Genomic DNA, 27,563 nt, shown 5'->3' with positions numbered 1-27,563 from the left:
ACTTCCTCGGTTGCTTACTTACATTAGAAAATATTTTTTTGTATTTAAAGTTTTTTGAAAAGTTATGTATTTATTTGCAAATAATGCATTAGCTTATTAAATACACGGGGAGACTTCCAGATGCCTTCAAGGATTATTATGTAGCCAGCAAGTTAAATTAAAATGGTAAACCTTCGGTTTCACATGAACTACTTAGTAGGTGTACATTATCAGCTGTTAACGGACACCCTGCAGCCAATCAGGATCAAATATTCACCCAGACCATGGAGTAAATATAAATAAACCCCTCTGTAAAAACCTTCAGAGTAAAGACAGCACTAAAACTGGAACGTTTAGTGTGTGTAAGTGCTTCTGATGTAGAGATTTCTGGCTCAGAGTATAGGAAAAAACTCATTTTGAGAAAATGGCCTTTAAAGATATATATTGTAAAATTCCATACATTCTCAAGCAAAAAATAAGACCCTACAGATGAATAGGGTAAAACTTTAACTAATAGATATCACCATGAACCGTCACCAGTTGATTACTTACACTAGACAATTTTTTTTTGTTACAAGTTTTCTGAAATTCTATGTTAAAATATGCAAGTGGAACATTGTCAATTAAATTTGCACTTTTTTTGTACATTTCTAGAACAGAAATCTGATCTACATCAAACACCTAAATGTATATTTTGGATGTTTCTTTCCACTAGTCTAAAAGAAGACATGTTATGGAGGCAAAATTGCCAAAAATATCAAAATGTTTCACCTGTAGTGTCTCACCTTAAGGGAAATATTATTGCTGCTGCTGGTTACAATGATATTTTAGGCCAGGGGTCAGCAACCTTTACTATCATAAGAGCCATTTGTTGACCAAAAATAATTGTAAGAAATCTGTGTGGAGCCACAAAACATATTTGAGGCTTTTAATGAGGGTAAAACAGCCTATTAAGACTAAATTAGCCTATACTAATAGTCTACATGATCATTCATGTGTTACCACAAGGTAGCGACTCTACAGGGCATTATTTATGATTATTTGGTATTTTATCTTTGCAGAGCTGGTGGTGAAAGCAAACAAATCTGTCCAAACACTACTTAATTCTCTGTTTTATTCTGACACCTTTACTTTTGTGGATTTGGCATCCATAGCTAACCAGCTAGGAGGACTCAAGACGAGCCTCTGCTGTGGAGGTTTGGCAAAATTTCAAGGCAAAGGCTCCAGGCAGTAGATGTGTTAGTTATTTTCATTTGGTTTGGAGGCTTCACAGTTTTACAATTGGAGAATGCAGGAGTTTCTTTAGGCCTACAACACTGATATATAAAAAATAAAATGTTAAAAAACATAACCATTATTCATTTCCATGTAATTTTTTTTTTGTCAAGGAGCCACTGGAGAGGTGCTAAAGAGCCACATGTGGCTCCGGAGCCTCAGGTTGCCTACCCCTGCCCTGTTTTAGACAATAGTGAGCTTCCATTTTTGCCCTTTCTTTCCAGATTCAATTCCACTGTGCACAAAGTGAGGGAATTGTATAACAAACAAATGGTTTGCCACCCATCACACAGGTTGCACAGGTATCATAATACATGAGGCAACTGCAGGTGAAGACTTTGCTACAGTATGACGCTTCCCTGTGGGCATATTAGTCAATTCTGTTAACACGCTCTGCTGTGCTGGGCTCAGGATTAATTTTTAATTACATTCAACAGTGCAGAGTGTCACCAGCCACAAGCCCGACACAATATCGCCCGGAACAACCTTTCCCTCGGGGAGGAGGAGGTTGAGAGTCTGTGAGTAATGTACGATTTGCACATAAATTAAACCTGTGTAAATTAAACAGCTGACGCCACACTGAGTCACCAGCATGCAAACACTTCTGACTTTAAAAAGACCTTGCTGTTTATCACGCGCTGGATTCAATAACTGGTTGTGTGTGGTGTTTGTCAAAATAGTGCGTGTAAATTCCTTCCAAGATGACGCAATGAAAATATCAAAATAAACCGAATCACAGTCTCAACATTTCACAGGGTTGAGTGTACCTTTTTTCTGCTTAATAGATTCAAGTGTTTTCTGAAGTGAGCACATTGCTTCATTCATTCACTCATTGATTTATTCTCTTTGCAGTTTCATACCAGAGCATGATCCAGGTCAGCTAATAACAGTAGTACACAGCAGAGCTCGAAATCCAGCACACGATCACTCAAACACACACATCTGGAGTTCAAAGCGTTCGGCGTTTCTGCAGTTTCCACAGTTGATTAGTGTTTTTAAACGGTATTAAACTGAGCCTGGACTCCAACACAAACAGTGGAGAAGACAGGGATTTGGGGTTGTAATAGCAGCAGAGCTCAGAGAACCAAATAAATTAAAATTTGATTCAAAAGATTTTCAGTCAGTGCGGGATAGAGGAATAGATAGAGTGCTCCCACACTCCCGGTGTCTGAGGATATAAAATAATTGAGTGTGAGAAAGCTGAATAGATTATCACTTAGCTAAAAGAAAAACTCTATCATCACTTCCAGGCTTTCTGCTGATGCACACAGTATGGGTAAAAACTACAGCTGGGCCCCCGGAGGCACAAAGCAGGTCCAGAGAGGAGCCGAAGCTGTTTCAACCTTCCCTCACCTCCACATATTAAGTGCCTGCATCCCTAATGAGGCAGAGTCCCTGAACGTGGCTCAGTGAGAGGCAAAGCACAGCCATCTGTCTATCTCGCAGTCTGAGCGGCGGATTATTCGAGGATCTTGTGGTAGGGGAAGAGAGGCAGGTCTTTGGTGAAAGCAGGGATGTCCATGACGGCTACGACGCCCGCCATCTTGGGCGAGGGCGGCAGGAAGGTGAGCTTAGACACCTCTCCGTAGGTAGAGCCACACAGACCCTCCTCTTTGCCCTCTTCTCCTTCTTTCTTCCCGCCACCCTCCTCGTCGTTCTCCTCAGCACCGAATCCCACCACCTTCAGGAGACAGGGATGATTAGTGTGTTGCTACATGTGCACTCTTTCTCTGTCAAACATGCACTAACACATACAAACATGAAGCTTACATGAACGCTGAGTTTGCGGCTGCTCTGTCCTCTGTGTTCTCTGAACCAGGAGACCAGCTCAGCCCGGGTCATCTGCTTCAGAGCTTCGATCTAAACACACACAAGCACAGATGAGGGCTGAATGAGAGGCTCCCTTCATTGTGAGTTTAGCCTCTTTTAGATTATTGTTACAGCTTTATGGCTCATTTAGTGGATGTTCAGTCTCACTACTTCTGTCAAAGCCCGTCTGCTGCAGCAGCAGCAGCAGCAGCAGCTCAGATAAACCCACTGTGCAGCAGAGACAGACACAATTTGTCACTGGTGGGGAAAGTGGAGCATCTAGCAGATAAAGAGTCACATATTTCCCTCAGGAGCTGGTGGAGTTCACTCCAAAGGTAAAGGGTGAGAAAATATTGGACTCACATTCGTAGGGTGGCGATGCTGCTTTGTGTGCTGCATGTGTGTGAATTAGCAGTACCACAGTGTCAGTACATGTTATAAACATGATATGTTCATGTTATATGTGTGTGCTCTTTTGCCCCCTAGTGGGCAAAATTAAAATTAATGGTGCTTCACTCAGTCTAGCAGTGTTAGGAGTGAGATTTGGTGTGAAATGTGGCATGTGCAGTTTGCATTTGTACAACTCTTTGCGGTTGGGTTTAGGTTTGTTTTGTGTGTGATATGAAAAAAGGGACAAACTGTAAAGAACAAGGGACACATGGGCAACAAATGGTGGATTAAGTTGTCAGAGAACGCAGTGATAGTTTCACAGTAATAGAATATCCCCACATGTAAACGTTCCTGTTAATTTAAACGTGGTAAAGATCAGTGGTAAAGATTGCGGACAGGATTGGAGGTAAGGGAATTAATTAAAGGGTCACTCTATTATTCTTTAAAGTTTTTATATCATTCTGTAGCTTCCCAGTAGTCTTCCTTGTGTATTCAAATTTTGGTCAAAGTATGATTTAGGGTCCAAATGTTTTTTTCCAAAGCCGTCCTAAAAACTGTTTCCCATGTGATCTGACGTAGGTCTCTGCATGACACTGTGACTTATGAATCCACGTATAAATAAATAAATATATAAACTCACATACTGCCCATATAAACCCATGATGCCACATTAGTTCAGTCCTGAAAGTCACATTGACACAAACAATCTCAACAACCGAGGCAGCGGAAGTGAAGCAACTCCTGTGTGCTGTGAGGTAGAATTACTGTTTCTGTTAATTGAGTCTGGTGTCTTTGAAGAGGGTAATGTAACAGCGTCACTTCCCTTTCAGAAAAGGCTGTCTGACGGCAAAGTAAAGCCGTGAAAATAATCTAAATATAGCAGACACTTCAACTGATACTGTTTTTTTGGGGGTGGTCTTTGTTTTTTGGAGGCTAAAATATGATTTGCTGCTGCCCCTGTCCGTAGCCACCAAACTCCTTTGACAGAAACAGTCATTTTAACTTGCAGAATACGAGGAGTTATTATTATTATTATTGTGTGACTTTCAGAACAAACAAATGTTATGACAGTAACTTCTGTTCCCTGACGGAGAGGAACAAGGTACAACACTGCATTGCCCTGCTGTGCAGCTGGGTTCAGTGACAAGCGGCCATCAAACTGAGGGATGACTGTGGTGATGGGTGTATATGTACATATGTGTCACCACAGGTCATCTGCCTTAAAAGGCGTGAACAGAGGTGTCTTCTGGTAGGCCATGAAGGGCGTGATGTCTGATAGTATATGTGCTGTACCAAGTGAATCAACTGAAAGAGAACTAATGTGGTGTCCTTAGCTGTACGCTGATAAGCTTCTGTGCCCTAGTGCTCGTGTTTGCTTCTCCAAACCTGGAGCTGCTGAAATCCATCTACTGTAGGTGATATATTGACTGTGGATCTATAAACGTGTACAAATGTAGTATCACTGACTCTGAGTGTGTTTTCACCTGGTTAGATAAAGGCACCATCTTCTAACTCAAAGCTCAAATCTTCCACGCTAACATTTACCTCTCTATCCATGATTTCACTGTTGGCAAATGTCACGTGTTGAGGTTGAGGGACGGGACAGCATCAGCGCTGTATTATACGTCACCACTTTTTGCTAACAGCTGAGTGGAGTTTCCGTTTGAAAAGCACGGAAAAGAACGCAGATGGACCCGACCGTTTAGAGTCAATACATAGTCCACAAAAGCAGAAAGAGGATGTACCCATTCATTTACCTATTTGGCTGATGATGTGTGTGTGTGAGCGTCTTTGTGTGTGTGTGTTGTCCTCACCTCTCTGTGGAGCCTGTCAAACACATACTGCTGTGTAACCACCTCGGCCCAGTTCCTATCCACCTCCTCCCCGAGGTGCGTGTCCTCACACTCCTTCAGCTTCACTAACGCAGTCACCTGTGCAAAACACACACACATACACACACGCGGTTTTGAAATCCACGAGTACTTGAAAGAGCGACAGCAGACCTGACTGCGCAGCTGGGTTTTACATGGTTAGGAGATGTGTTATAATCCACCAGAGTAACTTGAAAAGAAACTTTTGACTCTTCTAAAACTTCTTGTATCATTTGCTGTAACTTTCCTGCTCTTGCATAACAATGAGGGGGAACTCACAAATACACAAAATATTACACACACACAGACACAAACCTGAGTATTAAAGGCCTCCTCAGTCAGCGAATCGAGCGTCTCCCCAAATGAAGCCAAAAACTCTTCAATCTTTAACTCCACCAGCTCGGTACTGAGAGAAGAAAAAAGTTGGTGAGAGGTAAGAGATGTATTATGGGCTATAGGGTGTATTTGATTCCTTCAGTCATTTATCAGTTCCACTCGCTCCTCTCTTTGCAGGGCCGGATAGATAAATGGTACCTTGGTTTTGGGAAAAGCGGTTAAGATAAATCGGATCTTGCTTTTGGGCAAATGAAAGGTTACAATTGTGTTGCAGACTCACTTGAACTTCGTGGCTTGCGTTTCCACAGTGACAGAGAAGCCTAGAACGCCTGAGGTGTTTCTGCAGGTGGGGTAGACGTGGTACCTGCAGAAGGGGACATGAAACAAGACAGCTTGGATGACAGATGAGCACATAAACAGAGGCAGATCAAAATGACTTCATGAGAGAGTGCGTTATATTTGCCATAAGTTAATGCCCCACCTGTCCTGACATTCTTCACTTTGCACTCTATTCTTTACCTGTATTTGTTCGGCATTGTTGTCCTTGTTTATAACTGTTTTGTCTATTTCTGAGTTCAGTTCATTGACAGCAATGCAAAAAAACTAAGTCCTTGTATGTCTATGATTCATGGTAATAGTCTGAAAATCAGGAAACTGGAATTTAAATATGTAGTAACTAATACGATTCAAAGGCCGGATGAATATGAAAACATTGTCCCAATTAAACTAGAGCAGTTTAAAGGGACAGTTCACCCCAAAATGAAAAATACATATTTTTTCTCTTACCTGTAGAGCTCTTCATCAGTCTAGATGGTTTTGGTGTGAGTTGCAGAGTGTTGGAGATATCGGCTGTAGAGATGTCTGCCTTCTCTCGATTATAATGGAACTAGATGGCACTCGGCTTGTGGTGCTCAAAGCAGCAAAAAAATACATTTGAAAAACTCAACAGCAATGTCTCTTTCTAGAAATCATGACCTGGTTACACAAGATAATCCACAGACCTTGTTGTGAGCAGTTTCATGTAGGAACTATTTTCTATCTATCGAGCTACACCCACCAACTGTATCACTACGAAGAAGGAAGCGTTAATCTACTGCTAGCTCACCTAGCCATACTGAAGCATGAGCCTCTTGTCCACGAGCATATGCACACAAAAAGAGGAGTACCTTGGCAGATAGCACCCACCCTCTCTTCAGCTACTTTGAGGTCTTGAGCTCCGGGAGGCGCTACAGAGTCCCTCTGGCGATCAAAAATGTATTTAAGAAATCCTTCATCCCAAGTGCCTCAGTATTCTTAACTCAACAACGTGACTGATGAATTTTAAACTACAGACAGACAATGACATGATTTAATGATTTAATGTGTTAAGTGTTTTGTAATGACTTTGTATGTTTGTTTTACTGACTGTTCGTCTGTTTTTTACAATGTTGTCTTGAAGACAAAGTTCCACCCATGATGGACAATAAAGATATATTCTATTCAGTTCTTCCCTCTGCGTGGTGAAACATTCGGTTGATGTAGTTCGATATAGAGAAAATAGCTCCTACATGAAACTGCTCACAACAAGGTCTGTGGATTATCTTGGGTCATGATTTCTGGAAAGAGACATTGCTGTTGAGTGTTTTTTAGCACCAGTGTTCAGTGTTTTTGAGCACCACAAGCTGAGTGCCATCTAGTTCCATTATATTTGAGAGAAGGCCGACAACTCTACAGCCGACATCTCCACCAATCTCACACCAAAATAATCTATACAAATAACCAGCACTACAGGTAAGAGGAAAAATACATATTTAAGATTTTGGGGTGAACTGTCCCTTTAAGTACAGGCTTCAACATTACTACAGTTTCTGAACATGATAAGTACGTTTGTTCTTCTGGGAAGCACAAAAATAGCAATCCAAATTACAGACAGAGACAGAGACATCAAAACAGAAGAAAAGAAATACATTTCCATTCCTGTCTTCAATTTGCACATAAAATAACTTAGTAAAGAACTAAAAACAAGTTTCAGAAAATGCTTTAATAAAGAAGGAAAGCTATCACACTAACAAGCAACCATGAAATGGCACCTGTATCAGAGCTGCTAGTGCTTTATTAATTAAATGTATCCTTGGGTTGAATTTATATGCCTAAAAGAAATTAGTCACTGTGAAAACACAACGTGCTTTACAAAATATAATACATAAATAAATATTCAAGAAATACTAATATTTAAAACATGGCAAAGGGATATTTTTTAAAAAGACAAATAAAAGTGATTCATCAAGCAAAATGAACGGTAGAGAAATGATTCTTAACTACAGTGGAACAACAGGGCAGACTCCTTAGAGAGGACTCGCTCTGCATGTAGATATACAGTTACAAAAACAACAACTTTTTTGAATGTTACATCTTCCTGAGACTCTGTGTCCTCGTATGAGGACATCACATTTTGGGTTAACATGACCTTATACTTCATCCTACTTAACTTAGACCTGTTGTCCTCGTTCATGGACACTTTTTTGTGCCATCTAGTGGCAGTAAGAGCACAGTACAGTAATCCATGTAAAAACAAGATGGCAGCCATCTCGGCCAAGTCAGTCTGCACAGTTTGGACCTTGTACACAAAAGTGGACAAGGTCCAAAACCTGATCACATTTTATGGTTGAAACTTGTTTATTTATCATCAATAATGTTTGTAGTTTGATGTGGCAACAAATTTGACCAATATAAGCAACAGGGTCTCTGCCAATGTCTGCCAATCCTATACATTCAACCTTTTAAAAGGAAGACACTGGTTAATGTTCTATTTTGCCTAAATTTAATAAAATTCCTTTTTAAAAAGTAAATATTTTTATTGAAAACATAACTACACTCACCCGAGAGTCTCTTTGGTGCGGAGGAAGTCAAAGCAGGGTTCCTCCATGTGCATCTGAAAGAAGACAACAATTTAGTCCAGCGTGGACGGATGACACAATAAAAATGCAAACTGATACAGAAAAATAAACGTACCACCAACAGTTCCATCAGTGTGTGTTCCCTCAAGAGCTTGGGGCCAGACTAGATAAAACAAAGAGAGAAAGAAAACAGTGTGCAGTAAATAAAAAGAATTATATTGGAATATATTTGAATAAGAATATTGTAGATATCCTCCTGAGACCTCAGCTTCTGTTCGGTACACATTTTTAATGTCTCCGAGCTGTCTGGGATCAGTAGAACTAGATAAGTATAACTTAACGTTGTCTTTGGACAGGAAGTACTTTTAGAAATGAAAGATGTCTGAACGTTGTTGTGCAAAAATAAATTACAAATAATGCAACAAATGTAAAAGTCTTGTGATTTGCTCATTTTGTAAATCTGGATGCATTGTCCTTATTTCTTTCTCAAAGCAAGGAATGTCCTTTTGTCTGTATAGACAGAGTGTCACACCTAATTGGTCCAAACATCCTCAAACGAGACGACAATAAAGTCCCGATGTCCTAAAACGAGTACCTCCTAATTAACAGTGTCATAGCTTGTTACTGATGCTACAATTGGTCAAATTTGTTGCCATATCAAACTACAAACACTATTAATCATACATAAACTTAATTTCAACCATAAAATGTGATCAAGTTTTGGATCTTGGCCACTTTTGCGTCGGGATCGGCTGCACACTGACTTGGCAGAGATGGCTGCCATCTTGTTTTGATGAGGACAACAGGTCTAAGTTAAGCAGAGTGAAGTATAAGGTGCAGGACATCCAACATGTGATGTCCTCATATGAGAACGAAGGGTCTCAGGAGGATATGAAAGATGCTGATGTTGGTTGTACCTGGTAGTAAACAGTGACCTCAGAGTTGGCATCTCCCTTATTGAGTGATTTGACCTTACAGATGTGGTGCTTAAGAGGGAGCTCAATGACTCTGAACATCACCGGCACCTCTGCTGGCAGCTTGGAGAACTGCAACTTTCTGCCAGAGGAAAAACAAAAGAGGACAAAACAGGAGGATTAAAGAAAAAGAGAACAAAATAGGTAAATAGGTGAGGAAAGGAAGCAAGGAGGAAGACAGTTTGAAAGGAGGGCATAAAGGAAAAAGCATCAGTGAAGAAGATGAAAGGGGAATCATGGAGTGAACAACTACAGCTAATGCAAATTATTGTGCACGGCGGCAACAAATCCATTTGATTGTATAGTATTGGTGTTCTCATTAGAGAGTGCATTCAGTGTAATAGCTGACTTACTCTATGACATACTGCAGGAACTGCTCTGACTCCTGTGGAGAAAACACAATTAAGGATAATGAACAGGTAGAAGCAAGAGAGTGAGAAGAGGAGAGCAGCAGAGACACGAGAACGTCAAGTACACTGAGAATCAATTGATGCAAGTGCAGACATGAACATTAACCCATCCATTAGATATAATCAGTTAATTTTATTGTTAATTAAACGTCATGTCTGCATGCCGCCTGCCATCGACTCACAGAGCTGCTGAAGTTGCCCTGCACCAGTCCCTCTGCGTACAGCTCAGCCCTGAATTTACGGCTGAAGTCCATGAGTTCATCGCTGGTCAGACCGGCTGTCAGAGCCTGACACTTCTCCACCATGGACCAGCGGGAGTGCTCCAAGATCAGCAAACGCACATCCCTGAGAAAGAGGAGAGGGAGGAGGGAGGACGGAGGGAGATACACAGAGAGGTGAAAGGAGGACAACAAGAGCAGGAGGTTTTTCCCTTTCAGGGCTGTCACACATTTCACCACTAGAAGGCATCATAGACTTGAAGATGAGTCCGACAGCGAGCTGGAAATGTCAGGAGACAGAAGGTAAACAACTCACTTGCCGAGTTTCTCGGGTTTAATGAGGATGTTGAAGTACGTTTTCTTGAGCTGCTCTGTGAACATGCTGAAGACATCAGGGGAGGCAGAGAAATCAGCCAGGTGGTCAATGATCAGGTGGAACAGCAGCTGAGGAGAGACACGGAGAGACAGACAGACAGACAGGATGAAGAATCGCTATCGTTAACATGCATGATGACAAACACATTTATGTGTGCATGCCGTCTGTCTGTTAAAAAGTAGCTTCAAAATTAAGCCGCAGGAGTAATTGTGTATAAATCATTTCAGGAGTAGTTTGACATTTTTGGAAATATGCTCAGTGCTTTCCTGCCAAGACTTAAACGAGGAGACTGATGCGGGTCTGAAGACACAGAGTGGTATCAATCTTCTCATTGAACTCTCAGAAAGGAAGCAAATAAGTGTATTTCCAAAAATGTGGAACCCTTCCTTTAATGATTTATTGATCCCTGTAAAGCCAATAATAAGACCAACTATTTGGTTGCCAGGGTGTGACAAATATCACCCAAAATGTCCAATATTTCTTATTAAGGGCAAATTATGATGGTCTGTGTCTATTATGATGATTTATAAAGCTTTAAAGCTACAGTAGGTAACTTCTATAACTTTGTCATATGTAATGAAGCTGTCACTACATCCTGACAGTAGGACATAAGACAGATAATCTGTGAAAAAAATCATATTCCTCTTCGTCATGCGGCCTGTAATGGCATTTGCAAAATCCACCACTGCTAAAGAAAAACAACCAATCAGAGCTGAGGAGTCTCTAACACAGCTGTCAATCATGTCAATCACTGGTCGTGCACCAACTGTCAAACTAGACAGCACTGATCAAATATGAATCAAGATTTCGTTACTACGTTGCCTATTTGTCACCTTAAATGTTTTCAGAAACATATTTTAGTGTACCGTTTAGCTATAAAATGAGAAAGTTAGCCTGGCTGGTAGGCGGTGCTTCGTTTCAGCACAACTTTTTCCAATATGATGATCAGGTCACAAAGTTATTGATGCTGGCTCTGTTCTGTTCCCAGGGGTCTTTGCTCTCTCTGCCTCACGCTTTCCTCATTTACACGTGGAAGGGCAGAGAGGCATGCTCTCTCTCTTCTGCCTTAAGGCTTTCCACATACGTGCACGGAAGGGCAGGGAGGTGTGCTCTCTCTCTTCTGCCTTAAGACTTTCCACATAAGTGCATGGAAGGGCAGGGAGGTTTGCTCTCTCTGCCTCAGGCTTTCCTCATTTACACGTGGAAGGGCAGAGAGGTGTGCTCTCTCTCTTCTGCCTTAAGGCTTTCCACATAAGTGCATGGAAGGACAGGGAGGTTTGCTCTCTCTGCCTCAGGCTTTCCTCATTTACACGTGGAAGGGCAGGGAGGTGTGCTCTCTCTCTGCCTCAGGCTTTCCTCATTTACACGTGGAAGGGTAGAGAGGTGTGCTCTCTCTCTTCTGCCTCAAGGCTTTCCACGTAAGTGCATGGAAGGGCAGGGAGGTGTGCTCTCTCTCTGCCTCAGGCTTTCCTCTTTTACACGTGGAAGGGCAGAGAGGTGTGCTCTCTCTCTTCTGCCTTAAGGCTTTCCACATAAGTGCATGGAAGAGCAGGGAGGAGTGCTCTCTCTGCCATAAGGCTTTTCACGAGGCGCATGGAAGGGCAGGGAGGTGTACCCTATCCGCCGTAGGCTTTCCATGTAGACACGTGGAAGACGCTTTCTGCGTAGACCAAGGAAAAGCAGAGAGATCCCAGAACAGAGCCATAACGCCAAATATAATACTGCAAATGGAAATAAAGTTTTCTTTGACTTAACTGGTCCTGACAGAAATGAAAAAGTCAGTCTTGCTGGTGGGCTGTGCTTTGTTTCATTTTGGCTGTTTCCAACATGGTGGCCCGGTTACAAACTTTCTCATTTTACAGCTTAACAGTACACTAAAATTTGTCTCTGAAAACATCTGAGGTGACAAATGGGCAATGCAGACACAGAAACTTGATTCATATTTGATCAGCACTACCTAGTTTGATAGTTTGACCCACAGACTGTATATAGATGGGCGACATGTCAGCTCCACAAAAGTGAAGCCGAAACATCTCCCCCTGGTGGCTGGTTGCAGTATAGGTCATAAATCCTACCCCCTCCATGTGGGCAGACTGGACATGGGGCAAACTAAAAGATCAAAGTACATGTCAAATAATTTTCCCCCCGAAATGGTTTCTGTCACTTAAGGTAGTACTTCTAACGCCGCTGTTTGTTTTTCTGATCAGGTGTAGTTAGTTATTTAATGTAAAAAAATGGGGTTTGACATCATAAATAACAGCTGTGTGAACAATGGTGCTGCTCACGATTGGTCAGATGGCGGGAACTTGATACTGCAGCGATCCACGTATCCAGGATATTGTGGCTTTTTTCAACACATTCTCACTCCGACCTCGTCAGATATTGGCGTTTGGTCATGGACTTTTCACATTCAAATAGGACGTGCAAGGTACCCTGGGTGTGTTGGTTGTTGACGCTCTGCGATGTTATGTCAAGTTCTGCCTGTTACATGCATTGTCTTCTTTCTAGATACACTTCTGTTTTCACAGGAAATTTACTGTTTACATACATTCTCTTTCAAAATAAACATACTACGGCAGTACAACAACTCGAATTGACGTTTTTTTCCTTCAACAACAAAAACACGTGGTTAGGTTTAGGAAAAAAGGACAGGGTTTGGCTTTAGAATCTTACGGGACATGAACACCGCTCTCCCGGGTGAAATCGTTGTTTGTTGGACTCATCCACCACCACTTGGACTTTCGCTGCTTTGACTTTCGTTCTTGTCTTGCCACATTTCCCCCTGACGCCATTAAACTATAATGGCGATTGACCGTGTATCATGCTGACGTTGAAGGACAGCTTTTTTCATCTGTGCCTGATGCCGCAAGTCACTTCCGAGTGAGACTGTGTTGCTTTTTGACCACCTTTATATATGACTGACAGCTGCTTTAGAGACTCCTTGGCTCTCATTGGTTGCTTTCTTTTAACCGCCATGGATTCCTAAAAATGCCCTGAGGAGCACTACGAGGAATGTGCTTTCGTACATAGATTATCTGTCTCCTGTACTGATGTCAGATGACAAAACTTTTTAATAACTTAGTAAAAGTTTCCAACTGTAGCTTTAATGAATGATTTATTACCATTGATAAAGGTGTTATTTACCACTTACAGACAAATAGTGCTCATACCTCATTAGGAAATGGTATCAAACACCTACTTTAGCTATCTGAAATAAATCATATACATGTAACCAACAATCACACAGGAAGAAGAGTCTGTATGGGCTGTGGAGCAAATGAGAAAATAAGGATTTATCTTATACATAGTGAGTCATCTGGTGCATACTGTTATTAATCAGTGTGTGGTTTAATGCATGTAATCGTATCTGTTTCTGTTTGTGTGCGGGGGTTCTCGAGAGGCATTCACTCACAGGCAGTTTGTGGTTAAATCCTTTAACCTTGATGACCAGGCCGTGTTCACCGGCCACCAGTTTATACTCCAGCTGGGCCACTTCGGCTTCATAGGCCGGCTCAGCGAGGTTGTGGCCGAGGATGTTGACCAGCAGGTCAAACAAGACAATGCTGGAGGAAAGGGCAGACGGGGGTAAAGGTGGACAGAGTGAGAAAAGATGGAGAGGAAGTTAGGGAATAAGAAGTAAAGAAAAAAGAGAGGGCAGAGAAATAAAGCAAGGAAGGGAAAGGTAGAGGAGAGGAGGTAAGCAGGTTGAGATGCAGGGGAAGGAGGGGGATGGGAGTGAGAGGTAGGGATGGAGGAAGGAGTGAAAAAGGATTAAAGCGAGGTAAAAGAAGAAGCAGAAGAAGGGAAGGACAGGAGATGAGGTAATAGGGAAGTATAAAGGAGGATTGAAGCAATGAAAAGGCCAAGAAGATATATTTGGAGGAGGAGAGAGAACAAACGATGGCAGAAAAGAAAGAGATGTTAATTAGTGCTACAGCTAACAAAACAAACACTATTTTCACAGGGCCATATTTGAGCCTGAACTTACTTCTTAGCAGATTGCTGGATTACAGGAGAGATTAGATGAAATCTGATGTAGGCTGCAGCAGAAAAAAAGACAAACGAGTGTCAACACCTCTCTAATGATATCAAAAGTCTTTGTGGAAACATCTCTGGGTGCTAAATGATGCACAAGGCACAGGCAAACACACATTTTACCTTTAGGGATTTTGAATTTGTTGTCCTTCCTGTACCACAGGCAGCCCCTGTCGCTGTCGGCTATCCGGACAGGAAACTCAGTGTCTGGGCAGTCAGACGGCTTCAGGGTGAAGTCAGTGGCTGAACAAATGCACATAAAGAATAAAACATCATAATTCCACTCGGTGCAATCTCATAAATAATGTGTGAGTTTCAGCAAATCAATATGTCCAGTTTGGGATAAACACGCAGCTGGTTGTCAAAAAACTCCCCCCCTCCCAATAAATGATTCAGTAACCCTTGGGCCAATAAGTGAAGACGCATCATTCTTCCACATTTTTATCAGAATTGGCAATGTGCTGCTGTGGCCGTCCAAAATTTATAAGCACAATGCCAAAAACGCGTCGCCCCTGAAAGCTTGGTCAGGACTGGACCAGAGGTGTCTTGTTGGGAGTTAAAATCTTGACCTTTAATTAATGTACTCCATTTATCCCAATCAATGCCATCTGCAGAGGCTGCTGGATTTGCATGATATGTCAGAGTGATGGTGAAGGATTTGTGGCGTTTTAAAGTTGGACATGGTGAACTTCGACTCCTGCACATCAATTTATTGAGCACGAAAATGCATCCTTATCAAGGTTTGAACACAGTGTTGTCTAAGCCCCATTCAGACAGGATTAATATAATACAGGTTTTGTTCCGGACGGGATTTTAGCCACTGGCACATTACAGGAGCTGGTTCTGTGATAAGCAATGATACACTACACAGCAGGAAAACCATGTCACCTTCATCTCTGGTGATTATTATTTCAAAAGGGGGTGTGCGCCAATTTTACACATCAAAGTCTGTTTACAGGTCTTGGGGAGTACTACTGCATACGTGGAAAGAAGTTGTATAAAGCCTTGTGTGGCTCCTGAGGGAGCTGCGTTAAGTCTGATAAACTGCCTCAAGAGATGACGAGTTCAAAATGGAAAAAAACCTAAATGTGTCTGGTAAGAATATTGATGCTCAAAGTGCGGCCCGTGGGCCAGTGGCGGCCCTCAGAAACATTTTGTGCGGCCCCTGAACATGACATGAAATGCATGTTTATATTTTAATCATTTACAGTCCATTCAAATACTGTCATTTTCAATAGCTTGCATTTAATACACTACCAGGAGACTGCATCGCACTGCGCCACCTCAAGACCGTGCCCTAACAGCAATTGCAAGACTATCTCGCTGCATCACGTTACATTGGACGCTCTCTGTCCACACTGAATCCATTACATATGAAACTCTACTATGTCATGTTAATAAACCACTCACCTATCAGCTTTGTGCGACATAATCACCAGGGCTTTAAGTGTTAAAGCATTTATTGGGATGCGATTAAGGTCTGAACGTAACACGTTAATAATCACGTTAATTATGTGCTGCTACTCTCGCCACCACCGGGCTTCAGACACTATAGATGGCTAAGGTTTAAAGCCAGAGTAACGATACTGCTATCATATGAAACTAAAAGATCTAAGGAATCCATGTTATGCTAGCTTCTCAGGAAGGACGCTAAATAACGCTCCAAATTTGGGACAAAATTTGATGAGGGAAAAGAGCGTGGCCATTTTCACAGAGTCCCTTGACCTCTCAACTCAAGATATCTGAATAAAAATGGGTTCTGTGGGTATTCATGAGTCTCCCCTTTACCGACATGTCCACTTTATGTTAGTCCCAGACAGTTCTGGGCACAAATTCTGCACGTTTTTGCTGGCAACGTTTGTTATGGATTATGACTAGAAAATAAATCACGGTGCTGAGCTGCATCTTAAATTATTCCTCAGGTTTCCAGCTTTCAAGTATTAGAAACCACTTCTATGTGGCATATACTGTTGACCTGCTATCTCCCCAAAAAGATCCCCTCTCCCCCCCAAAAAAGGACAAAAATGGGTCTACAGTAAATCGGTCTCAGTGTGTTAATTGCGTGCTGCTGTTCTGTCTCTTGGAACAGCACTGTTGTACTAGTGCAGCACTGATTTTAAAGGAATCAATCTAAAAGTCAAGACAATAAAGGACACTTCTTTTCTTCATTTGATTCCCAATCAAAACACTCTGGTAAGAATCGCTTCACCTTGTCAATATAGATTTCAAAACACACCTTAGAAATGCAAATTTATGACATTTTAAACCTGCGATACAAAAAAGCGCAATCAATTGCGATAGGAATAAGGAATAAGTCTTGTTCATGATCATCTTATTGAACTCATTTCAGATTTGACTTATCAATTGGAGACCCCTCAGTCGACTGAGATTATTCAAGTCAAGCAGTCTTTTTTTTTTTTTGTCAGTGTGCAGTGTAGTTCTGGGGACATTGCTCCCGAGATGTGACTGCAGAGTGAGCGCTCCCCACTTTCACTCTGCTTTCCTGTACAGGGAGCTGCAGACCCAGAGCCAGGTGGGTCTAAGTGAAATGGAGGCAGCTGGGGGAAGAGAGGCTTTGCCTGGTCAGGCTCCAAGATAACGTTATCCTCTGCCTTTTGCAGAGAAGTCGTCGTGAATTTACAGCTCACAGCAACTTAGTACGATACAGTCTTTGGCTTTTGTTTGATATCTAAGTTGTCGTTAGCATAGGTGGCCCGCACTAACTTGTAGCGTATAAACCGTGAATGTCTCCGCCACACTAAACATCCCGTCGAACCCTGTTCAAACTCAAACTTCCGGGGGGGGGAACAAACGCTCGAAAATTCAAGCTGAACAGCCAAATCCAATTCGACTGACATAATTCTGAGACAGTTACAGTACTCGTTTATTCACCCACCAATGAACTTGTTTTCAGCAGGAAGTGTGAGCTCACTGTTGAGCTCCAGGTTTCCTGTCCACTGCTCCATCCACTCCTGCCGAATGTCTGTGTGAAGAGCATACATCTATCAGCTCACAAGAAATATTTGCAGTTCAGATTCATGTTTGGAATCGAGTGACCTGAAGACGTCATTCCGACGAAAATGAAATATTGGTTTTGTACTTTTTTTCCTTTCTTTTTTTTTTTTTTTTTTAATGCTATTCCAACACTATTGTTCGCCTGCTAAAAGACAGAGATAAATGCTGACATTTCTGCTGCCGGCTGGCTGCATTGTATATCAGGCTGAATATCACCACACAAGGGGAAAAAGACAATGTATTCACTGAATGCCTGTATTGTGGGAAGGAGCTGTTACACTGACAGTAAACAAACACACACACACACACACACACACACACACACACGCACACACACAGAAACACACCTTCCACGCTGTATTGAGTGCCAAACCACTTCTCCCTGAGGGGACACTGGCCCTCATGTTCTGGTGACAACAGCATCAGGTTGGCTTTCTCAGGGGTGAGGAGGGACAAAGCTCCGCTGATCACCTACACACACACGCGCACACACACACACACACGCAAGAAAATAAAGTTTCAGCAAAGGGGGAGAGTTGTTGTTTTTTTTCCTGGGTCTCAATTACTTGTTTATGTGAAAACAATTTTGGCTGTCAATCACAATAAGAGGCAGCAAAACAGAACATAAGTTACTGTCATCACAGAAAATATGCAAAGACACAATTAGACTGTAACGTTTGATGAAAAACAACACCCACCAATCAAAGACAGCACCAACAACTCTAGAAAAATATATTTCTGGCACATAAAAGGTGCTGGCTATAAAAATCATTAACATATCAGACGGGAGAAAATGTCTATATTTTCCCACTTTTGAGTGACCCGTTTCATTAACATCTTTCTCTAAAAAAAGGAAATATAGGATTTTAGAATAAAACGTTGAACTGGTTCACTCCCCGAACTACTGAACTACTTACTTCTGGGCTGAACTCAAACATCAACTGATCTCCTGTCAGGAAGTCTTCTTTAGGGAACAGCTGCATGTTCTCACAAATGTCCTCCACGTACTCTATAGGGTCAATCTGACAAAGAGGAAATCATTCTCACCGGTGGAAAAAACAACAACACACAAAACAAAAAAAAAGCATCAAATACAGCAGCACATAAATATCTGAATTCTTACTTGCTCCTGATAGTGAAACTCGTTGGCTTCAATCTTCTGAATCTCTTCATATATTCTGAATGCATGAACAAACAGACTGAAATATTACCTTTATGCATCGCAGACGGGAGCTCAGATGTCACAACATCAGAGCTCCTTAAAACAGATTAGGGAACATAACAAAAACAAAAAATGCTATAAATTTATAAATGAGAAAACAAACAAATGCACCCAGCACATAAACCTGTCCAGTATAATGCAGTATTAACTAGCTCCTGCGCTACAACACACCCAAAAGACAAAATATTGAAGTTTTCTTTGAGTATAAGGGTTGTTTTCTTTTTACAAGTACGTCTCTGTTGTGTTTAATGAGACCCGTGTGTGTGTGTGAGTGAGAGTGCCTTTGCTGGGGTCTGAGCGTCTGCAGCATCTTCAGGTACTGGAACACCAGGTGGGTCACCTGTGAAAGACACACACAAATTAGATGTCATAACTTTAAAGGGGACCTATCGCTTTTCCTTATCTTCTGTTGCAGCCAATAGGGCTGCCCTCTAATGGTCGACCAGAAGGGTCATTAGTCGGCAGATTTCATTGGTCGCTTGGTCTCAGAAAAAAAAAAGTGAAACTCTATTAGGAGCTGCACCATGTCAAAATAAATCAAAACCTATATGACTGGAGCATTTGGGAATTTAATTTGAAAGGACAGACACAGGAAGTGGCCACGCTCAGCAGTCAGACAGGAGTCACGTTACAAACCAATCACAGCCAACAAATATCTTTCCCTTCTTCTGTAAATATTCAGTCTGATAAATATGGAAAAGTTGATCATGTTAGTGCAGGGCTACCCAGAGCTTTACATGTGGCCCACAGACGACAGGCCTACACGCCTACACACCGCCACGCTCTTGAAAGCTGGCACAAAAAAGGCACAACAGTAGCGCCCAGCGCCCGACCTCGTGTTTTCCAGGCGGCTAAAGATGGGGCATGTGTACGGCCCCTAATTTCCAGGGCTGGTACCTGCGGTTATTCCACAGACTAGTTGTCGGGCAGGAAATCCAAAGTGTGGGATCATTTTGAGAAGGTGAAGGACGAACCCAAGGTGATATGTAAACTCATCTTCATTGGTCGACTACAAACATGACGTATCATCTGAAACATGGAAGTAGCTACAGTGTTAACAATGTTACTGATACTATTCTTTCTCACACCTTCAACTCAAACCATTGTGTTGCACTATTCTTTCTCACACCTTCAACTCAAACCATTGTGTTGCCCCACCCAATAGATCATATAATAATTAGATTAATATCATAAACATGTGGGCAACTAATGGCCCTGAATGACGACGACTGGTCGACGAGGAAAAGTCTTAGTTAGGGGGCAGCTCTAGAGGCTAAAGTTTCAAATAAGGAGTTTAATATATGTAAAAAATAATCCCTGTGAGGCTTCAGAGTGTTCTAAATATACTGTTTATATTTTTTTCTACCTTTGCAACAAGACGACATTTGCTCGTGACCTATTTCTTTATATGGTCATCTGCTCCAGGCGCACTACTGCATGTGTTTACATCCTATATGCTGCAACATGTAGCTACACGCAAATGTCAGGGAAACATGTAATGTTGGTTGCTGACGTTTATTTCTCCATGATACTGGATTATTTTCCTGCTGGAACATGTCCGGTTGTGTTTGCAAGCTTATATTGGTGATTTTTCACAGTACAAAGTTCCGCTACTCTCTGTTACAGTCACTCCTCGGCTGTAGTGACAATGCAGGGAGCACATGTGAGACGTCTGCCTTCAGTGTCGTTGCATCCTGCGTCCCTGATGCATTCAAATTTGAAAGGTAAATGCACTCTCAGTGCATACTCTATTATTTTCCCAGATAATGTGACATTGTGAAGCACATATCTATTTAAAAACAGCGGCTTCACATGACTTTACTTATTTCAAAAGTATTTCTCATGTCAGAGAAACCACTGAGCATGAAACGGGTGTTTGGGATGTTATTGTCACACTGTCAGTGATGTGTCGGTGTTTTTGTTCCGGTGCTCTGCACAGACACCTGCCCACCCGTCACATTTGCCATCACACAGAAGATTTAGAGTCCCACAGGCTCGATTGAACAGGTTGAGGAACTCATTTGTTCCTCAGTCTGTCAACCTACTAAATCAGAGTGTGGCTTCTAAGAAGCCTGGGTCAAACACTGAGTGTAATGGGTAACGGGTAAAATGCTGCACTGCAGCCTCTTTGTGTAATGTCTGTGGTGATTAGCAGCTTTTGTGTATGATTTTGTTGTTTGATTAAATGTTGTATGTATATTTATGTGAAACAACTGACATCCTGGGACACAAGACAAATTTCAGATTATTTTTCTGACAATAAAGCGAAATCAGTCAATCAGTCAATCAATCACTCCTGCCTGCTCCCATTCCTGGCTCTCTGAAGCTCCGTGTGCCGCAGTTTCCTGGAAAAGGTAACAGGGCAGCACAGAGGTCACCGAGAATCACAAGCGGACCATAACCTTATATTTTTAGGTTCATAAAATATACCTGAACTAGTCCATACCCATTGAGAAGAGCAATGTATTCAGACAAAGTTTTCTTGAATTTGATAGTCCGATTGCTTTATTGAAAGTACAGTAGTACCATTGCCAATAGTGGGATAGTTAGTGGGCTAAAACTGTACATTAGTAGCTGAGGTAGCACGTTGAAAGACAGATAGTTAAAGTCATTGCCTTATAGAAGCTCAGTTTTAGTAAGTTTTCCACCTTTTGCCAAGAGGGAACTTTAGATATTGGTCCCTAGATTATGTTCACCGAGTTTCATGCAGATCGGTCAAACTTCCTAGGAAGAGATCGATTTTAAGTGTTTTTCAAAAAATTCAAAATGGCGGAAAATCTATATAACCGGAAGTTATGGGTTCTTGAGGCAAATTTGTTCCTCATGAGGAGAGGGATCTCTGTGCAAAGTTCCATGTCTATATGACATACGGGGCATGAGATATGCCCATTCAAAGTTTGCAATTCCAATCGGTTGCTATAGCGCCCCCCCTTTGGCCAATTGATGTAATATTGCTTCATTCGCATCCTCCCATGACCCTCTACCACTGTACCAAATTCCACATGGATTGACCAAGTCAGTGAGGAGAAAAATGTGGAATACACATTATATAGTAAGATTCACCAATGTAGGATCTTACTACGGATGATGAAAGTAAATTTTGCATTTCATTTAGAAATTAAAGTCCCAGAGTCTGGAGGGCGAGTGGAGAGGCACAGAATCCAACTTGCTTAAAGTCCAGTGTAAAGTTTCCACAGTCAGTGATGATTTGTGGTGCCATGTCATCTGCTAGTTGGTCCACTGTCTTTTACTGTATCAAGTCCAAAGTCAACGCAGCCGTCTACCAGGAGATCTTAGAGCACTTCATGCTTCTGTCTGCTGACAAGCTTTATGGAGATGCTGATTTCCTTTTCCAGCAGGACTTGGCACCTGCCCACAGTGCCAAAACTACCAGTAACTGGTTTGCTGGCCATGGTATTACTGCACTCGATTGGCCAGCCAACTCGCCTGACCTGAACCCCATAGAGAATCTATGGCGTATTGTCAAGAGGAAGATGAGAGGCACCAGACCCAACAATACAGACAAGCTGAAGGTCGCTAGTGAAACAACCTGGGCTTCCATAACACCTCAGCAATGCCACAGGCTGATGGCCTCCATGCCACGCCGCATTGATGCAGCAATTCGTGCAAAAGGAGCCTCGGCCAAGTATTGAGTGCATTAATGAACATACTTTTCAGAAGGTCGACATTTCTGTATTATAAATTATTTTTTTGATTGGTCTTATGTCATATTCTAATATTCTGAGATACTGGATTTTCTATTTTCATGAGCTGTAAGCTGTAATCATTGAAATTGGAAAAAAAAAAAAAAAGACTAGAAATATTTCACTTTATATTTAATGAATCTAGAATGTATAGAAGTTTCACTTTTTAAATAAAAATTAATGGCAAAAATATACTTTTCCATGATATTATAATGTTTTGAGATGCACCTGTATATTCAGACACAACCATAATTACAACCACAAGTTTAACACTACAGTTGGTCAGTTAACACACATTTTACTGGGAACCCACTCAAATGACCACCTGTGCGTCCCGGGGACTCGCTGCACTAAACCTGTCAACATCACTGTGCCTTATTCTGGTAGAGATCTATTCATTTTAACCCAAACCATGATTTTTTTTCCTAAACCTAACCGAGAGAAGGCTTTTTAGCAGATAGCCCTGAAGGCAAACTTCTTCCAACAGCGTGCAGAGACACCGAGATCAAGGAGGTTAAAAAGAGAAGTCACAGCGTCTTATCGTTGGGGTACAACACATGCACAGTAAAATCTGTTCTGCACATACCGAAAGCCTCAATAGCTGCTGCACTATCATAGAGCATGGGATGTTTGATTTCATTTCACTGAGGTGTCCACAGTCGGCCTTGAGTCCGAATATATTTTATATAGAAAGGTAAAGATACGGGTGAGAATTACATTCTGCAATAACTTAAAGATTCTTAGCAGCACACCCAAAGAGCACCCGAGGGGACACTATCCCTTCATTTCTAGCGCCGTCTGCTGTAGCCCTCCAACATCACAGCTCCAGTTACACTGCACATCTGTAAGGCCCCATATCTCCAATGGGGTCAGAGAGCATGTCTCAGCCTTCATTTTATAGCCTTGACCGGACATCATCGATAAACCCAGACGGCTCACTTGAGATTCATTTCCTGAATCTGTTAATGTTGGTTTCACCACTGCCCCGCCCCTTTAGGAGACTGGCAGTGGTCCTTGGTCTAATTCCTTTGGCCCAATGAATTATTTTTCTACAGCTACAGCTGCTGCTGGAGGCAGCAAAACATCTTTCATTTTTTAGTTACAGTATATTAATATATGTAAACCTCTCCACAGTATGAACAGTGGTTACATGAGTCTCAAAACCAGCCACAGCTCAGCCCTGAGCAGAGTGACCTTCCTCTATTGACCAATCAGACTGCAGTGTTCACAGCTCCACCTTTTAGTACCAGATCTGTGTGCTAGGTACCCCAACAGAGGGGGGACCAAAAATGGGGACGGTACAGAACGGTTCCATCGGTACCATCTACAACTTTTCACAGTGGAAACAGGAAAAATGTGTATTCGAAATGAACTGAACCATACAGCTTTGTGGAAACAGGGCTATAGTCACCAAAGTTAATACTGGACCCAGATAACACAAGCCAAATATTTTCAGAATAGTTAACACTAAAATGACATTTTTCAGAGAGACGAATCAGGAGACAAATAATTTTGTTCGAGACATGTCTCTGTCTCAGCAACACGCTCTCCCGAGATCTGGCAACAAAGTCTCTTCTCTATTAGTACTGAACCATTGGTGTAGTTTCACTACAGTGCTGCTGATGTCGCCTTTAAACTGGATAAACAGAAATTTAAATAGACTAACACGTGAAAACTACAAGTTAAAAGTTAAAACATAAAATAAAACTGTGTTTTGTTGTGTTATTATAGTATTATTGTTATTATTTAACTGTTTTTGGAGGAGGAAAAGAGAACGCTATTAGACTGATATGATCTTGTACTTGATATCAGATATTAGGATAAAAACAAGCGACAAAACAAGAAGCAAAGATTAAATTTGTACTGTACATATTGTTGTATTATATATTGGTTAGCATTGTCGCCTCACAGCAGGAGGGTTCCTGGTGCGAACCCAGGGTGGGGGAGCCCTTTTTTGCGGAGTTTGCATGTTCTCCCCATGTCAGCGTGGGTTTTCTCCGGGTACTCCGGCTTCTTCCCACAGTCCAAAGACATGTAGGTTAACTGGTGACTCTAAATTGTCCGTAGGTGTGAATGTGAGTGAATGGTTGTCTGTCTCTCTGTGTCAGCCCTGTGATAGTCTGGTGACCTGTCCAGGGTGTACCCTGCCTCTCGCCCAGTGTCAGCTGGGATAGGCTCCACCCCCCCCTCCTTTCCTTCATCCACACAACATTTACAACACTTCAAAATGAAGTGGGGGGATGTGAGGGAAGAGGAGACCACACCCACTAAGGAGACCAGCAGTGTATACCATTTCATACCACTGGCGCAGCTTGTAATGTGTTATGTTTTGCCGTGACCCAGATGCGTAAGAACCCGACACGCAGACCAATCAGAGCTGATTAGGCTTTTCCGGAGAGGGGCTTAAAGAGACAGGCGCTAAAACAGAGCGTTTCAGGCAGAGGGTGAACACAGGTATCGCAGCACAGACAGTATGAGGAATATGAAGTGTTTTTATGAACACTGAAGCATGTAAACATGTTCTAGTAGAATCCCTGAATACAAGCATGACCCTGAAATAGGGCATAATAGGTCCCCTTCAATGTCCTTCCACTTTAATGAATCATAACCACGTTCAATTTGTCGGTATAATTACTATAAAATTCCTCTTTTCCTCCATTAATGATGAAGGTTAAGTGAAAGCTACTGTTAAGCTTTATAAACGTGAACATTCAAGCCGAGGCTGCCAGTTTTGATTTGATTACAGTCATTAGAACAAGCTATGACAATCATTTCAAAAAGGTGTCTTCATTTAAATACTAAATCGAAAGTAATGTGTGTCTTTATTCACCTTTATTCCCCTTTTAGAGATTCTAACATGCAAGTGAAAATGTCACCTCCGCCTTTGTGAATTAAGAGTAATAATTACTGACTGTGTACAACACTTCTCAGTCAGTTTGTCAGAGGAGAATACAGGAAGACATGTGTGCTGTAATAATTGCTACAGATGCAATGGGTGCATGTCACAGAGTGTGCAGTAGGAACTGTAATTGTAAAGACATGTGAGTGGTGTCAACCTTCTCCTCCAATTCTTGGCAGGAAAGCAAATCAAAACTATTCCTTTGGAGTGCTTCGGAAAATACTACTCAGAAATATTATTCAGTAAAGTAGCTCGCTGTGACCCAGACAACTGCAGGTTCACCCTCTCTGAATGAAAAAGTGGGTGATGAAAAGCTCTTGATCACAATAAACAGCATCCTCAAGGCTGCTGCAGCATTTATACAGTTATCAATGCAAGTTTGTTGATGGAAATGTTTTGGTTTTTTTTCATTAATTATTAGAAAACAGTACTCCTGTTGAACAATCGCCAACTGCCTCCCTGTTTTACGCATTGTCATAGCAACTGATAACACTGCTTCCTTGAAGTCCATGACAAACAAGACAAACGGGCCAGCTGGGTCCGTGCAGGGCACATCTAACGCACACGTCCACCAGTCTCTGCTGAATGGATGATGAATGATTCTCTGTGATCTGACAACAAATGACTTGGATGGTGCTTGTTTTTGCCCGACTTCCTCTGCTCAGGCCAGAGTCACAGAGTCTCCATGTATGCAGAGGATGAAAGAATAATGACCAGAAGAAGAGTTGGAAACAAAAAAGCGAAAGATTTTCTTTACCTCGTAGAAGTTTTGGAAACCTTCATCAGTGAGGGTGATGGAGATGGAGAAGATAGAGTAGGTGGTGTTTTGGTCAAAGCCGGTCTCACTGTTTCCTCCAAACAAAGCCAGGGCCCAGCACCTACACACACACACACACACACACACACGCCCTCTTAGTGACTTAATTTCTAAAAAGCAAATAGCAACAAAATTAGCTGCTTAATCAGACCATCACGGAGAAAGACAGAAATATTTTTAGAGCTGCCCCCTAATAGTCGACCAAACGTTAGCCGACCAGAAAGGTCATTAGTTGGCACGCTTTCATTGGTCGCTTAGTCACAGAAAAAAACGAACAAACAAATGTGAAACATGTCGGGCAGGAAATCCAAAGTGTGGGATCATTTTGAGAAGGTGAAGGACGAACCCAAGGTGATATGCAAACTCATCTTCATTGGTCGACTACAAACATGACGTATCATCTGAAACATGGAAGTAGCTACATGCCCATTAGCCCACAGCGTCATTAACAGGCGGCTCGCTCAGTGTGTGACGTGCGCTTGTAGATAAAATACAGGCCTATATTAATGAAGGTTCATTAGTACGGTTTTGTATTTCTCTGTAATGTAGCACAGTGTTAACAATGTTACTGATACTATTCTTTCTCACACCTTCAACTCAAACCATTGTGTTGCCCCGCCCAAAATATATCATTTAATAATTAGATTAATATCGTAAACATGCAGGCGACTAGTCGACTAATGGCCCTGAATGATGACTATTGGTCGACTAGGAAGATTCTTAGTTGGGGGCAGCCCTAAATATTTTGTAATTCATTCCCATGCATGCTGCTCAGAGTAATGGCAGTCCACAGCTCTCCCCCTGTCTCCTCTTACACAGTGCAGTAGGTGTTGGACAGGCAGGAGGAGAGGAGACACCGCACGCCATGGCAGTAGTGACCGTCTAAGGACGCTGTCTGGATTGGAAGCATGAGAATGTGGTGCACTATAGAATAAGCAGCCATAGCTCTCATGCCATTCAAATGTTTAGTTGAGGGTTTTTCGATTGGATGTAATTCAGCAAAGTTTTAATGTTACATTAATGCGCAATGATCTCACCATGGACTACGCAAATAAGCCTATGACATCATCTGGCTACTTTTAGTGACTTTTGGAGCTAGTGCTTGCTACTTTAATTGGCAACACTGCTAGCGGCTAACAGAGCTAACTGTTTTAACTCACTCGTGTAGGGGTGGGCGATATGGCCCATAGTTAATGTCACGATATTTCAGGGTATTTTTGCGATAACAATATTCTTCGATGTGACAAATGAATAAAAAAAAAAAAAAAAGTATTATTAAGATAAGAACATAGAATTGCAGCAAAATAATATCACAAATGACACATTTAAACAGCTCCCAAATACAAAAAGTGTCCAC

At 41.8% G+C, this 27,563-nt stretch overlaps 1 protein-coding gene across 2 annotated transcripts in view; it reads right to left on the bottom strand.

Moving 5' to 3' along the window:
* Positions 1–2,076: 2,076 nt before the first annotated feature.
* Positions 2,077–27,563, bottom strand: part of LOC126400713 (nardilysin-like) — a 46,328-nt gene continuing 20,841 nt past the window's right edge. For both annotated transcript variants that reach the window (XM_050061624.1, XM_050061623.1), the window contains 20 exons: positions 26,147–26,267; positions 19,068–19,126; positions 18,688–18,742; positions 18,482–18,586; positions 17,912–18,035; positions 17,446–17,532; positions 14,673–14,792; positions 14,503–14,554; positions 13,927–14,077; positions 10,455–10,582; positions 10,103–10,265; positions 9,864–9,895; positions 9,454–9,592; positions 8,652–8,699; positions 8,519–8,571; positions 5,941–6,024; positions 5,640–5,730; positions 5,268–5,384; positions 3,025–3,114; positions 2,077–2,935 (listed from right to left, as the gene is read on the bottom strand). In XM_050061624.1, the coding sequence (XP_049917581.1) occupies positions 2,714–2,935; positions 3,025–3,114; positions 5,268–5,384; positions 5,640–5,730; positions 5,941–6,024; positions 8,519–8,571; positions 8,652–8,699; positions 9,454–9,592; positions 9,864–9,895; positions 10,103–10,265; positions 10,455–10,582; positions 13,927–14,077; positions 14,503–14,554; positions 14,673–14,792; positions 17,446–17,532; positions 17,912–18,035; positions 18,482–18,586; positions 18,688–18,742; positions 19,068–19,126; positions 26,147–26,267 (2,041 nt within the window). In that variant the 3' untranslated portion in view covers positions 2,077–2,713. The remainder of the gene's footprint in view (positions 2,936–3,024; positions 3,115–5,267; positions 5,385–5,639; positions 5,731–5,940; positions 6,025–8,518; positions 8,572–8,651; positions 8,700–9,453; positions 9,593–9,863; positions 9,896–10,102; positions 10,266–10,454; positions 10,583–13,926; positions 14,078–14,502; positions 14,555–14,672; positions 14,793–17,445; positions 17,533–17,911; positions 18,036–18,481; positions 18,587–18,687; positions 18,743–19,067; positions 19,127–26,146; positions 26,268–27,563) is intronic.

The sequence above is a fragment of the Epinephelus moara genome, chromosome 14 (genome assembly GCF_006386435.1).
Source record: "Epinephelus moara isolate mb chromosome 14, YSFRI_EMoa_1.0, whole genome shotgun sequence".
NCBI lineage: Eukaryota > Metazoa > Chordata > Actinopteri > Perciformes > Serranidae > Epinephelus > Epinephelus moara.
The sequence above is the reverse complement of the archived record's forward strand: the minus strand, read 5'-3'. Positions and strand labels throughout refer to the sequence as shown.